This window comes from Hippoglossus stenolepis, chromosome 20 (assembly GCF_022539355.2).
Source record: "Hippoglossus stenolepis isolate QCI-W04-F060 chromosome 20, HSTE1.2, whole genome shotgun sequence".
In the NCBI taxonomy this organism is placed as follows: domain Eukaryota; kingdom Metazoa; phylum Chordata; class Actinopteri; order Pleuronectiformes; family Pleuronectidae; genus Hippoglossus; species Hippoglossus stenolepis.
The window spans coordinates 10587680-10601581 of NC_061502.1; the positions used below are offsets into that span (position 1 = coordinate 10587680).

At 40.1% G+C, this 13902-nt stretch overlaps 2 protein-coding genes and 1 long non-coding RNA gene across 4 annotated transcripts; 1 reads left to right on the forward strand and 2 right to left on the reverse strand.

Annotated features, from left to right (window-relative positions):
- Positions 1 to 37: 37 nt before the first annotated feature.
- Positions 38 to 2895, reverse strand: armc1l (armadillo repeat containing 1, like). Of its 2 annotated transcripts, none has more exons than XM_035143974.2 (7): positions 2776 to 2895; positions 2293 to 2465; positions 1696 to 1787; positions 1371 to 1554; positions 1172 to 1288; positions 756 to 830; positions 38 to 644 (listed from the first exon to the last, which is right to left on the reverse strand). In XM_035143974.2, the coding sequence occupies exons 2-7, from the start codon at positions 2443 to 2445 to the stop codon at positions 447 to 449; spliced, it is 819 nt and encodes a 272-aa protein (XP_034999865.1). In that variant the 5' UTR covers positions 2446 to 2465; positions 2776 to 2895; the 3' UTR covers positions 38 to 446. The 2 variants fall into 2 exon arrangements, with proteins under 2 accessions (XP_034999865.1, XP_034999866.1); XM_035143975.2 differs by having other exon boundaries at positions 2780 to 2859.
- A 65-nt stretch (positions 2896 to 2960) lies between these two features.
- mtfr2 (mitochondrial fission regulator 2) lies at positions 2961 to 8566 on the forward strand. Its single transcript, XM_035143973.2, has 8 exons — positions 2961 to 3107; positions 4218 to 4400; positions 4536 to 4640; positions 4825 to 4949; positions 5425 to 5633; positions 5731 to 6016; positions 6533 to 6716; positions 7144 to 8566. Exons 2-8 carry the CDS (start codon positions 4329 to 4331, stop codon positions 7195 to 7197), a joined length of 1035 nt encoding a protein of 344 aa, XP_034999864.2. The 5' UTR covers positions 2961 to 3107; positions 4218 to 4328; the 3' UTR covers positions 7198 to 8566.
- A 182-nt stretch (positions 8567 to 8748) lies between these two features.
- On the reverse strand, positions 8749 to 11127 carry LOC118099525. The gene is made up of 5 exons (XR_004694291.2): positions 10894 to 11127; positions 10061 to 10156; positions 9891 to 9937; positions 9710 to 9805; positions 8749 to 9361 (listed from the first exon to the last, which is right to left on the reverse strand). It is a non-coding gene; the product is annotated as an uncharacterized LOC118099525 (long non-coding RNA).
- Positions 11128 to 13902: the final 2775 nt, after the last annotated feature.

The following is a 13902-nucleotide window of genomic DNA, read 5'->3' on the forward strand; positions in this document are numbered from 1 at the left end:
CAAGCGAAGGCAGAACAGCAGAGAAATGAAAACACAGTAATATTTAGTATTTACTTTTCCAACTATTACAGACAAATCAAAGATTTGTTAAACTTTTTTCAACACAATGAGAAACTGGGAAAGTTTGAAGTAAACATGGAAAAATTAGGAAAATATTTACACAATGACAAAAGTGGATAGAAAACAGCATTGAAGTCCTGAGAAAGTATGAGGGTCTCCATTCAATTCAAAGCAGAACAGTTCTAGATCCTAAAATCTGAAGTGCTTTGGAGCAAGTTGATATTTTAAGTTAGTCACAGGGATCGATGGCAATTCGAAGTTCTGACTGTGCAAACAGTCAGAATGCAGTCCTGTGGCGTACTCACATCCATTTATGTCCACTCATGTAACATACACAGCAGCAGGGGGCAGTCTTTTAGCTCAACTCTATGACAAACTCTTGAGTTTCACCAGTAGAAGGTTTTTGTGAGGAAGCCGGCAGCAGCGTTGAGCCAGCTCCCGTTGGAGTCTTCCTTCGCCGTGGTGCGGGAGATTGCTCGGTCGACTTCCCTCTCTGGGCTCTCCTCCTCCTCCTCCGGGAGGTAATCTGGTATTGCCGAGTTTTGCTCGACCTTCACTCCAGAGGAGTTCAGAGGAATCAAAACCTGAATAAAGCATTAATAAAAAGGAGAGAAAATGTATGTTTTAAAAGTTAAATGTGAACTTTACACCACAATAGAAATTTTCCAACGGATTCTTAAAAAATATGTACCCACCTCTTCTCCTGCTTCATTCTTCACCACTTGTTGGGCTGACAGAACCTTTGTGGCAGCGATGGCTGAGGCCAGACTCTGTAAATGAAGTGAGATCAGGGAAGGTAGTGTCAGGGATTATTGGAATAATCTGAATCAACTTGTTTTCCCATGTATTTGCACATACTAGGAATTTGACTCCGGTGTTAATTGTGCTCAGTACTTGCAAAGATAGATATACAGTAATAACACACTACAAAGTAAGCTAACAAATTAACATACTATGTGCAAATAGAGTGAAACTATACAAGACAGTAGTGCAACAGGACCATCAAACAAGATGCACCATTCTCTTCTGCCTGATCTTGTACCAAATACTTAAATATATTTTTTAAAGGGGATAGTTTCCAAAGTAAACACTGACAGTAAATGTGTGTTACCTCAGTAGACAGGTCGGAGCGGATACGGACAGTGCACCTCTTGGAGGCCATCTGGAACGTGAAGCTGATCACTCCTCTGACCTTCAGAAGAGCCTGTTCACACAAGCCCCGCTGGTCCTAGGTAACAGAGGGAGAAGTATTTAGTAAGGGTTAGGCCGGACCTAAAAGCAACAGTGTGACTGTCATCCAGTCTACTCACAGTGCTGTCCAGTCCCTGAATGTGCAGAGTGACAGACTTGGCCTTCTTGTTGGAGGAGTTGATGAAGAACTGGGATTTCGTTCTCTTCTCCCTCTCAGGTGTCCTGGGTGGAGGATTAGCAGGTGTGCGCAGGATGTTGTACACCTCCTGGGCCAAGGCTGTGATGTCAACAGACAGAGCCTCCCTGTGTTGAGAAGCATAATTGATCATGTAAGACATGACAACAAATGTATAATTACAAAGTTAAAATAAAACATTAATTCTGTACAGTAAAATGAAATATCAAAATATTCAGGAGAGGGTATGAAAAACATGATCCTCTCACCTTTCCATGAGATTCTCTAAGCTCACCATCATACCCAGCTCATTCTTCATGGTGGGGATGTTGGGAGGCAAATCAGCCAAGTAACGCAGGGTCTGAAAATGTAAAGATGGAACATGGATTAAGTACATTTAGCAGTTAAATCTGTTTTGACCAAGTAAGTAAAAAGTCCTGACTTACAAACTCACCAATATCTTCCCAATTCAGAGCTTACAAAGAATGACACAAGTGTGGTATCTTCTCCAATTACGGCAGAAATGGTGTAACAATTGTGCCAAAGATAATTTCCCCTGACATGGAAACAATGCCTGTATTCAAATAATAAATCACATCTTTTATTTTTCCTCCATCTTTGTTTTACGTCATTGTTTTTGTATGGTGTTTCAGTAAAGCAGGGAATATTAGCCTGCCATTTATTTACTTGCAAGTTTATCGACGTTATCATCCCTGGAGGATTGTGTAAAATATCTGAGATGAGGTGCATTCAACTGAATAATGACAGTAAAGACTAATGAATGACAGATCAGTCATTCTTCTATTATCATCCACCGTCTGATCCTTTGACGTTTGTAAACACACTGCTCAGATTATCCCGCTCACCTGCAGAGTAGCGAGCAGAACCTCGGGGCTCTGGTGGTCGAGGAAGAGAACCAGCCCGGGGAGACAGCCCTGGTCCTGGACGATCACCTCCCGGTTCTGCGGCTCCGAGGCCAGGTCCCGGAGCTGACTCACCACTGACAGAGCGTCCATCATGTCTGATGACCGAAGCGGACCTGAGGGCGGAGGCGACATTCACACGAGACACTTTATCAACAGGGAACCAAAAAGTTGGACTTAAATCCAGGGGACGCGGTAGTTTAGTGGGGAGGAGCTCATTTGTCAAAGTTAGCTTGGAGTTAGCCTGTTTGCTAATGCTAGCGTTGTGGCTAGCTAAGGGGAGCGAGGTACTTTTTCCACGCTAGGAAAAATTGATTTCCGGCGCATTGTTTGGACTTTAAACTAATAAATTACTTTAAATAAAATCATAAACACACATATAAAAGTAATAAGTGTCATAAAAGCGACGGAACTGGTTTTACTTACTCACAACAAGGAACCGCTCGTGGGACAAAAGTACAAATTTGGGTCTGGAGTTTACGCGACACGCGATTGGTCGACCGGCCGTTGGCGACGCTGCACGGTCGCGCGCTCCTATTGGCTTCTGCTGCTGATTCGGTATCGCCAGCCAATCAGAGAAGGCTTTGCTGCTTCTGCTTTATTTGACTTTGCAGAAGTCCTGGCTGTTGAGCGCGTGAGCTGCGAGGCTGTTGGCAGTGTGTTGGTGTTTATCTGCAGGTTCGAGTGTGTGTTGATCTGTATGAAGAGAGATTCTGATCAGTGTATTGATTGGTTTTCAATAAGGAAACAAGTTCACGGTGAGTGCGCGTGTGTTTCTGCTCGTCCCGCATGTTCTGCTGCGGCGTGTTTCCTCTGCGGAGTGTTGCCTGCATTGTGTTGAACCGAGGGGGGGGGTGTTCCATTATTGTTTCTGTGTGAGAGAGAGTGTGAGTGTGTCTGTGTACCATCTATTGTGCTGATCCAATGTGATTTCTCAGCCGAGTCAGCATCCAGAGGTACAGAGGGAGACAGCTGTGTGTGTGTGCGTGTGTGTGTGTGTGTGTGTACTGTGAAATAATAAACAATTATATATTAGTGCAGCAGAGAGAGAGAGAGAGAGGTGGAAGGAGGAGGAAAACTTCAGGCACTCAAAGTGGTTTGAAAAATGTAAAAGGCCTTTATTTCAATTGGCTTGAAGCATTGCAATACACCAACGCGTCATAGGCATATGCCTTCATCAGGGTGTACTGACTGGTTTGAGTCCATTTCAAGTAAAAATGCAATTGTCTTAAATTTCAAGTAAATCTAGTATCTGGGGATTTTAGATTACAAAGAGGAAAAAGTAATATCCACTGAAAATCTTTTATAATGTTACCTTGAGCTCTGGGAAAATGTGAGGGTGATTTATTTTTGTGGTACCTGGTCACAGTTTCAGAGTTGCCTGCCACATTGTGTACAATAAACACACAGCATAGCAGCCCTCCCCCTCTCACACTGCAGCTACGATCTCTCTGTGCCTGCACCCGCACTCTCAACACCATTGGTGTCTGAGTCGGGTCGTTTGCTCTCCCTCCCCACGGGCCTCCTCTCTCCTGCAGGCAGAGAGACTGAGTCGCTGAAGAAGAAGAAGAAAACTGTAAACTGCAGTGTCTAATGCAGTATCAGTGAGGAAGGGGCTCCACAAACAGCCATCATGCACTGGCACAAATTGGCCCTTTGAAATTTTAACCCACACACTCTTAATCAGTCGAAGTCTTGCTGAGATCGAATTTCTTGCAATAGTGTAAAGGTGGCATGAGGCTGATTGAGAAATTGTCCTAATGTGGATGTCCATAACAACATTTCAATTATTTGATTACTGTTAAAGTTGAGGTCCACCTTTCCTTTGTTCTCTTCTATAGTTAATTGTGTTGCATCTTGTGTTCCAGGTGCCAAGTATGTGACTCAGTGACATCCTCCCTGTGTTGGCCTCTCACCAAGTCCGTCAGCAGAAAGAGGAGCTCTGCAGTTGTCAGCCTGTGCAGGGAAAAGTCCTTCCAATGTCTTTAGTGGAGGATATTCTGGATATGCTGCGCATCGTGCTGGAGTACTTTGGCGTGGAACCAGACATGGTGAGTGCTGCCACTGTGCATCCCTGGGATCCTTTTATGTGGCCAAGAAAAATCAGTAGAATTTACTCACTAAAAGTGGTTGTTTTTTGTATTTTAATCCATTTGTTGCTGTGTCTTTTGTCGTCTGGTCTGTAGCTGGTCCCAGTGTGGGACAGTCAGCATTGCGGTCAGTATCGCAGCATTGTGCGGATGATTGGGACAAATCTCCCACTGACACCAACACCACGTGTTCACTTTCAGGTACTGTACAACTTTCTAACTGGGTGATGTAATAAAACCAATAAAACTATAATATAAAATGACCTACTTTACCCTTTTCACTTCTACTAAGCAGCTGTGGAGCTATGTGCCTTGTTCATAACTTGTGTGAATATCTATAATTGTTTGGCGCATCTTAGTGTGTAACGTCCATGTTTTGCCTCAGGTCCCTTTGCTCACCTATAAGCCCAATGGATATGGTGATGTCACCGTGGAAACGCCTGCCATCCCCTCATTCGCTGACGTCATGTGGGTGTTTGAGGACGAAGGGGAAAGTTTTTCCAAGACCAGGTAAACACATAAACAGACATGGATTGTTTTTCCTTTCACGCTCCTGCTCCTCGATTACATGTTACATTCATAAGGAGAAAAGGGGTATCTGTGTTAGCATTGGCCTTGCAAGGTCCAAGATGGTTTTAAACACTGGGTGGCGTTTTGAGCCATCTTCAACCCATAAATGTACATATTGTTTTTCAAGATTTGGTATAAAATAATATATTAAAACCAGCAATTAACTGTTATTAAAGAACAGTCATATAATTTAGTTTACAGATCAAAAAACACTTTTAAGATGCAGCATCTCTTTAATATGCTGCAAATACTAGCTTCAGTGTTTATTTATGATTCATTTAGATTAGTATGCAGAGTTTTTTTCCCCTGCACGATTAATTGAGTGTCTGTGTACTTCAGAGAAAAACTGTATTTTCTGAGTGTACACAAAAGAATTTGCTCAGCAAGTATAAAGAGGTGAAATGTCCATGTGCAGGAACCATTTACCTCCGCAGAAGCGAAGCACTGTAAATCGAGATGGGGTGAGATACCCGGGACCGGCCACAAGGCAAACCCTGAGAGGAGGCAGAGCTGTGAGTCAGAGCACTGATCCAGTGGCCCTGAAGAAGATCACAGCACTGGAGAGCGAGCTGCTTCAGCTACGAGCTCAGATAGCCATGATTGTTACCACCGCTCCAGCCTCAGGTGCTCACTCTTTGATCCTTGTACCGCAACTCATCACAATTATTCTCAGTACGTCAAGCATGTGCAATTTGGTTTTCAACCTCTCAACATGTTTTAGGTCTGACCGAGTGCCAGAACGCCCCGGGTACACCTCTGATGTGTGCTCGGCCACCTCTTACCTCCACACCTCGCACTGCTGCTCCTCCACCACCACCTCCGCCACCTCCTCCTCCCCCCCCTCCCTGCCCTGGCACCTCCACTGAGACCTTGTCTATGGTAGACCTGATCCGCCAACGAAGGAATAACGATAAAGACCCCAGCAGGGGGGTGGAAGTTAAAGGGATCCCCTCCATGCTGGATGTTCTCAAGGACATAAGCCAAGTGACATTGCGCATGGTGGAGAGGTAAGCGTCAGCTTGAACAGAATATGTAGGCGTGTCAGTGATTTTATTATGTTATATTATTTTGTGATCTGGTTTTCCGTCCATCCGTCCCAATCTTGCGAACATGATATCTCAAGAATGAGGGAATTTCTTCAAATTTGGTCAAAAAATCTTCAATTGGACTCAAAGATAAATACATTTTGGTGGTCGAAGGTCGAGGTCAAAGTGAACTCGTGCTCTTGTTAACATGATATATCAGGAACATCGAGATAAGATAAAACAAGATGATCCTTTACTGGTCCCACAATGGGGAAATTTGCTTTGTCGCAGCAGCAAAGAGGACATAAAAAAATTAAGCATCAATAAAACTAATAAATAATTAAACATGCAATATAAACACAAGTAAATATAGAAATATATACACTGAGCAGAATGTATACAGTCACATTCAGCATTGAATTGCACAGTACCTTCCTTTAATAATTTAATTTGGTGACTGTGGTATAATTTTTGTCCTTTTTCTTCATTTCCCTCCAGGTCACCAGGGGGCACACCAGTCAGGAGGAGAGGCAGTAAGGGAGGGGGGGCACTGCTCAGTGACCCAGCAGCTCTTATCGCAGAAGCGCTAAAGAGAAAGTTCGCCCTGTATCGCCATAACAACTCGTCCGACAAAGAGAATTCCCTCGAACTCTCACCTTTCGGCAGCCCGGAAACACCTAAGGTTTGTCGTCCACAGACTCACCCCCATGCTCCCAGACACACCTTTGTTTGTATCAGGTTTATGTCATTTTAGATAGTTGTATCCCATTAATGTTTGATTGATGCTAAAGTGGAGTGACACATCATGATTGACAGCTGAGACTGGCTTGTAATTAGTCGAGAACGCGTATCGGCACAGTCGTTAGTGTGGCTCCATCCCCGATCACTGAAACACAGACTCTAGCTCTAATCCACAACAGCACAGGATGGTTCATATCCCGTATATTTGGGCTTAATTTCTAGATATCTGGACATATGGGACACGTGTCGTTCTTTATTTACAGTTTATGGTCCATATAGGTTCTTTATCACAAGGAACTTTAAAAATGTTGTGGCAAACATCGGGCTTGTGAGTTTTAACGGCTGCTAACCTGACACTTCTGTTCCAGGTCCCTCACCACACCAGACGCAGTCAGGGACAACGCCACCTGATGTCCCGTTAAATGATCACCGCTGAACCCGAAAGGTCAAACGTAAGACAGCGCATCAGCCAATCACAGCTGCCACAGATTTTAGTCTTTTTATTCGTGTGTTCTTGTACGAGTGTTTGTCTCACAATGGACCAAGCGCTTGATGCTGGCGTGTTTTTCCTTGTTGGGAGGTTTGAATGTATATTTTTGTTAAGGTTAATGCTGTAAGCAAGGGTAATAGTGTTGTTTTGTCTTATTTGTGAATTGCATTCCTATGTTTCCAGTGTTTTTTACAGTGGTATGTTTGTGTGCAGAGCTTCTTTTTTAAGGAGATAATGTATTTAAAGGAGACATATTTAGCTCCTAAGTTGAGTTGCTACTTGAAAAGGTTTACGTGCTCGAATGTTCAGAAAACGCATCACTTTCCTCAAACTGTCCATCGCTGCTGCTCCTCGTTTCAGCCTCTGTCTGAAACGCTTGCTTTTAACTCCTGTCTCTTTAAGAACCCCCTCCCAGTAAGCCCAGGCTGCTCTGATTGGCCTGATGGCCCACTCTGTTGTGATTGGTTAACCGTTTCCATTGTGTGTAGGAAACGACTATGCTTGACCTGTCTTTGTTCGGGGGCACAGGCCGTTTACGTGCACAAAAAAACCTACACACTGTGGAAAGGATAACATGTCTCCTTTAAACAGTTATACACTGTAGCTTGTAGCTATCTGCCCTCGTGTATCTCAAATCGCTTTATGAGACTTTAATTTCAACCAAGTGAAATAAACAACATTGTGTTTTAAGATTCATGTAGCTTTACTTTATGCAACCGCAGTTTCAGGTATTTTTATTTTGTGAAAATGTTCAAGTGCACTAATGTTCTTTTGTTGTGCTTCCTGATTTGTGTCCAAATCCCTGTAAATGTTATAATTTTAATGTTTTAATTGAGGCTCAAACTGCTGCAGAACATTGTGCACATGACAACGTAATTTTACATTGTTGCGTTCAGGGCTGTTTTTAAGCATATGTGAGCTTGGTGTTGTCCGGGCACGATAAAACGAGGAAGAGGAAATCTTTTTTAATTAATATCCGACTCTGTTGCTAGAGTACACAAGCCTGTCTCTGCCGAGAAATCACACAGGAGCAGAAACCAGAATAAATCATAACAGGGATTAATTATCGTGTAAGCTTCTAATTTACAGATGATGTTTGATTAAATTTAGCTTAAATAATGATAAAAATAGTGTCCATTGTCATAATGAAGATTATTCTCCTCGGGGGCACCAGTGTTCTCTCGCAGGGGGCCCCAACCCACCTTATATAAAAACAGCCTTGACTTGCATCAGATGTTGTTGTTCCAGTTTTGGTACATGAATGTCTGTGTGTTCAACTATGTAATAAATTTTCTAACAAATCCACGCCTCCTTCATGAATCTGGGATTACTCTGTTGTACGCCTACAAATAAACATTTCTTGTCCAAAACAGAAGGACAGCTCCTAGAAAAAGATGTTTTCAGATTATACATTTAACCATCAACTACTCACAGGACATAACAAAATCCTTATTATTGAAAATAAAAACAAACAGGACCGAAATGTTTAAATGTTTTTTTTTAATGAGCAAGAGACCAAAGTCCTATTCAGACATGATGTAGGGGAATATAGAGTTTTCTGGTGCGTTTGACCCTTCGATATATTTAAGTGTGGATTTCTTGTTCAACATTTCAAGTTCAACGTGTTTGTTGTTCCTTGAGAGTCCTGACTGGTCAGAGAAGACATCCGGAGCTTAGACGGTCACGTGAGGATTTACATCAGTTCTGGATCATTTCATTAGAACAAAACAGCCGTTCTGCTTTCTTTATATTTACGTTGGTCTGCCCAGTTGCAAGTATGGCCTTGCATCCTTTTAAATACATCCAGGTCATTTCACTCAGTTGGAAACATTCCTACGCAAACTGGATTGTTCAACTTCACCCCGGGTCACAGTTACATTTCCTTTAGTATGTATTTGTTGTTGCAGCTTAGTTTTACAGGGTAATTTTTAGACCTGTTATATCGCCCATATTAAACTGCAAATATTGATATATGTTGATAAGTTAATGGCTTAAATAATTACTTTAATGCTATAGTGTCCATTCAAATACACAACAGTGATGTTGATGTCGTTTTTTTCCATAGTTATTCGTCCTCATCGACCTCGTCCTCAAGACTGTGTAAAATGGAACAAAAAAGTTTATAGTGACTTAATACCAATGTGTCTTAATTGTATAGAATAATCATGTTCAGCAGTTGTACAGTACCTAGTCTTAGATAATTAGGAATTAGAATTACCATAGACAAACAGTAAAATTTGTAAAGATGTGTGAATATCAAATTTAAATTCATCATCAACCAACAAATGAAAACTTTTACTGATGCTAAACAAATTGTAAATCTATTCAATAGAGTAAACAATTTGGTCAAATAAAAGAAACAAAAGCTGTGTGCAACCTCAAGTGAACATTGTTTGTGACGTGATTTGTCAAAGTAATCAGTTAGAATTTTACTTCTTTTTTACCTGGCGTCTGAATCAGGGACGATCTCAGGAGGATCCTGCCCCGCCACGATGGCGTCCTCATCTGCGTAACAGTCTAATTGGAAAACTGTCACAGAACTACAGAAAAAGTAAAATGGCAAATTAGTAAGTTCCCATGTTGAATATGCAAAGAGTTGTGCACCTGAAAATAAGTTACATTAACCTGTCAGGGCCTTGTCCATCACCACTGGCCGTCTCATGTGCAGCATCCTGGCCAAGCAACGAGAGAAAACACAATTCTAACTATTGTACATAAAAATGCATTCATTGCGTGAACTCTGATTTTTTGTTTCCTTATGTACGTGACTTTTTAAACGGCTGTTTGTTCATCACCTGATGAGAAGAAATGGGAAATGTTTGATCGTCATAAATGACTTCACCAGGACATCCAGCAGCATTGTCCACACACTCGATCGAGATCGGCAAATCCTTTAAAATTAACGAGAAATGAAATATATCATCATCAAATGGCCCCGTTTGTTACAATACCAAACTCTAGTGCTTGGGTCGCATACATTACTACATGCTAACAATGCTAATGCATCAAACAAACGAGCACAGTCAAAGCAAGTCAACCCACTTCCAAATCCAAACAGTTTTATGCAAGTATGTCTACAAGTATGTCTACAAGTATTTAAACAACATCTGCATACTTTGTATTGTACAGGTATTTTAAATACCTGTACATGTGTTTTAATTTTAGCCCTGAAAAGATCGAACTTACATCGTACGCCGCCATTTGTTTTTATTCTTCCGCGCAGATGCACAATACGTCACAAGAGTTGTGTGTCGTCAGACCATTAACTCATTATACTATGTACTATACCAATGCATGTGCAGTAATGTTAAGCAAATCAAAATTATCTATTTCAATAATTACATGAAACCCTTTGCTTTGCCTGGTTTATTTCAGACAATTGTTTTTTATTTGTGTTTAGAGACCATTTTTGTTTTTTCGTTTACAAAGATTCTCTTTAATTACCCTTTATGAACTAAAACCTAACAAAAAACATAAAGGTACCTCTGTTCCCCCACAACCCTTGCTAACTTTGTAGCACATTTCCAGCCACGTGTTCCCTATATGCTGACAACACATGAATCTGCATTTTCAAATTCAGCACATACATTTGTTAATTTCCTCCAGAGCCCTTAGAAATAAATCATACCTTGTTAAGATTCTTCAACAGGATGAGAATTGTTCTTCTTTTCACGTTGATTCACATCGGACCATGAGAAATAAGATACATATCATCCATCCCTGTTGGCTGGGTAGAGCAGCTCCAGTATGCGGTCTTCTCATCATCTTTTTGTTTCAGTGAAAAGTAGAGTTCATCTCTATACCTGTGATGCAGAACAAATATGAAACAAGACCTTTTGTTTTTTTGTGGCTGTTGAGTGTCACAGATGAACAAGTGTTTCCGTTCTCAGAGGAATCAATAGCTCTTCAATTGTGGTGCAGCCGCCCACGAAGCCACAGGATGTTCACTTCATGCTGATGGTTGTAGTCACTTTACATTTATTTCTTATGGATGTATTTTATCATCACTTTTTGCATGATATAGTAACTTCATGCTGTGCTTCTGTTGAAGACAATTATCGTGAAGTAAAGTGGTCATGAACAGACAGAAGGCATCTTTTGATGAAGCACTGCTGTCATTGTATATAAACATAATTTCACCTAAAGATTTTTGGTAAGGATAAAAAATGGAAATAATCAAAATCTATGAAAATGTATCTGTATTAACTTCTAGCTACAGTCGATTAATAAAATATTCCTTCAGACAATTTATGACTTATACTATTTGTAGTATATTTGTAAAAATTGCACACAAAAAAGATTTCTATGTGAAAGCAATTGATTGCCCAGTCAAAGGTTATCTTCTATATGAATGTAATTATTTTTCTAAAGAAAATATGGCAGTCTAACTCATATTGAGTAAGGTATATATAACCTGATAATAGTGTTATATAGCAAACAGCACCATCTGTCCTGACAGTTACAGTTAGCAGATGACATCTGGACATTGGAGAATTCAGTTACAGCTCTCACACAAATAAACGACTACAGCCAAAATTGAAAAACATTCACATTGTCTAACTATCACTTGACTTCAGTGTCCTCTTCATAGGTTTTTGTCTATAAAATCCAAACCTATAGCTCAAATCTTACCCCTGTGCCTAACCTGGTGCTATCTTAACAAACTTAACCTACATATTCATATGTTATAATTACTGTAGCTTTTAGATATTATGGTAAACTACCTGTAATTCCATTTAGGAAGCACAGTACAAGAGAGGGTTATATTTATGTCAGTACTATCATGAGACATTTATATAGTGGATGGATGTATAAGAAAGGTTTCTCTCTGTATAAGCCCACTGTAGACCACTGCCTTTCTTTTTACATAACAGGATATATATTATAAAGTACAGCAGCACAACGTTTGCAGTTGCCTGCTGTTACCCACATCCTGTGGAATAAGATATGCTGAGGTATCTGAGAAACAAAGGAAACAAGAAACATAAAATGAGAATTAAAACAGGTTTAACATCATACAACCCAGAACATTATCATAAAATCTTCCAAACACAATTTTTTGTACTTTTTGTGTCTACTTAAAAAAAAAATAGAATTAGCTTAATGGCGCTGCATATTGGTTCGGGTTTCAATCACCAGGTATTAAAATCTTCATCAACCAATATAGAACAGTGAAATGTGTTGTTTATTGATTTATTTCCTTTTATCTTTTAACTACTACTACTTCTACTTGTTCTTTATTATCCAACCACCAGAGCTGCTATAATGCAACCTGTTCTTCCCCTGGTTAAAAGTGTTTTATGTTTATGTATGATGTCCCGAGCTCTCCAACAGTCATTATATTTAGAGCCTCAACTTTGACTTCTTCTCCAGCAGGTGTCAGCATTTCCCATAAATAAAACATATACTCATTGTGTCAGTTGACTGCATTTTTGTGACTCCATGGTATAAATTTATACTTCCTTTTTTTTTTTTTACCATTAATTGTTTCAATCACCTCAGTGAAAGAGTCAGCAGTTTATTGTTCCTCATGGTCACACACTTACAGCAGATTAATACATGAAAACTGAGCATGATGCAAAAATAACATAATGTTTATGTTGATAATGTGACATTATATTATTTTATTTTGCATTAGCAAGAAACATTCTATGCAACAGTCTTGTGGTGCATCTTCACACAAAGATGCAGACAGGAAGACACACACATCTATTGTCACACTCATACTGGAAGGTTCCTCCCTCTGCTTTCAAAATAGCTTCAGGTCTTGTCATGGATTCTACAAGATGTTAGAAACTTTTTTCTTTCAGTTTATGCTCCGTGTTGACATGATTCCTTCACATCATTTCTGCTCTTGCCTGTTCTATCACATCCCACAGGTGTTCTGTTGGGCTCAGACCTGGTGACTGGAGGCCCCTGAAGTTCACTGAACTCATGGCTGTGAAACCAGGCTGCGACATTCAAACAGGGGCCCAGAGTGACAGATGTGTCCCACTTTCTTTTTAATGCAAACTCTGTCCACAAGTTCAACCTTAAAAAATGTTTGTAACTACGTTCATCCAGAAGATGGTGCCCTTGAATATCTAAACCATCAGTTATTCTATATGCAGTGTTTTTATTCACAAACAGTGTTCTAACATCCTTCCTTAAAATGTTACCCTTCATCCTTCAACTTAAACCAGTATTTAAATGCTGCTCAATGTGTTCGACAACAAAAAGACTATTGAGCTGAATTATATCAACAACGCTCTTTCTAATGTTGTGGCCCTGACATTATGGAAAACTCTTTCTATAGATTTACACACTGCAGTATCTATTGGAGTCTTTAAAAACAATTCAAACCCATATTAACTTTCTTTTATTGCATATATTTGGTGTGTTTTACTACTTCCTGGTGTTATTTTATTAATGTGAAGCGATTTATGACTTTGGTCTAAGAGCTATATTTAAGACATATTACTTACTTACTTACATACTTACTTACAAGGAAATATAAAAATAGAAATAGCAGAGAAATAATACATACATTGTAAACAGAACATATACATTAGCCACTGAATTGCACCAGTAGAAATAAGAAGATACTAATATACTTTTGAGTTGACACCAGGGTCTTTAAGTTCATGTCTTCACTGTA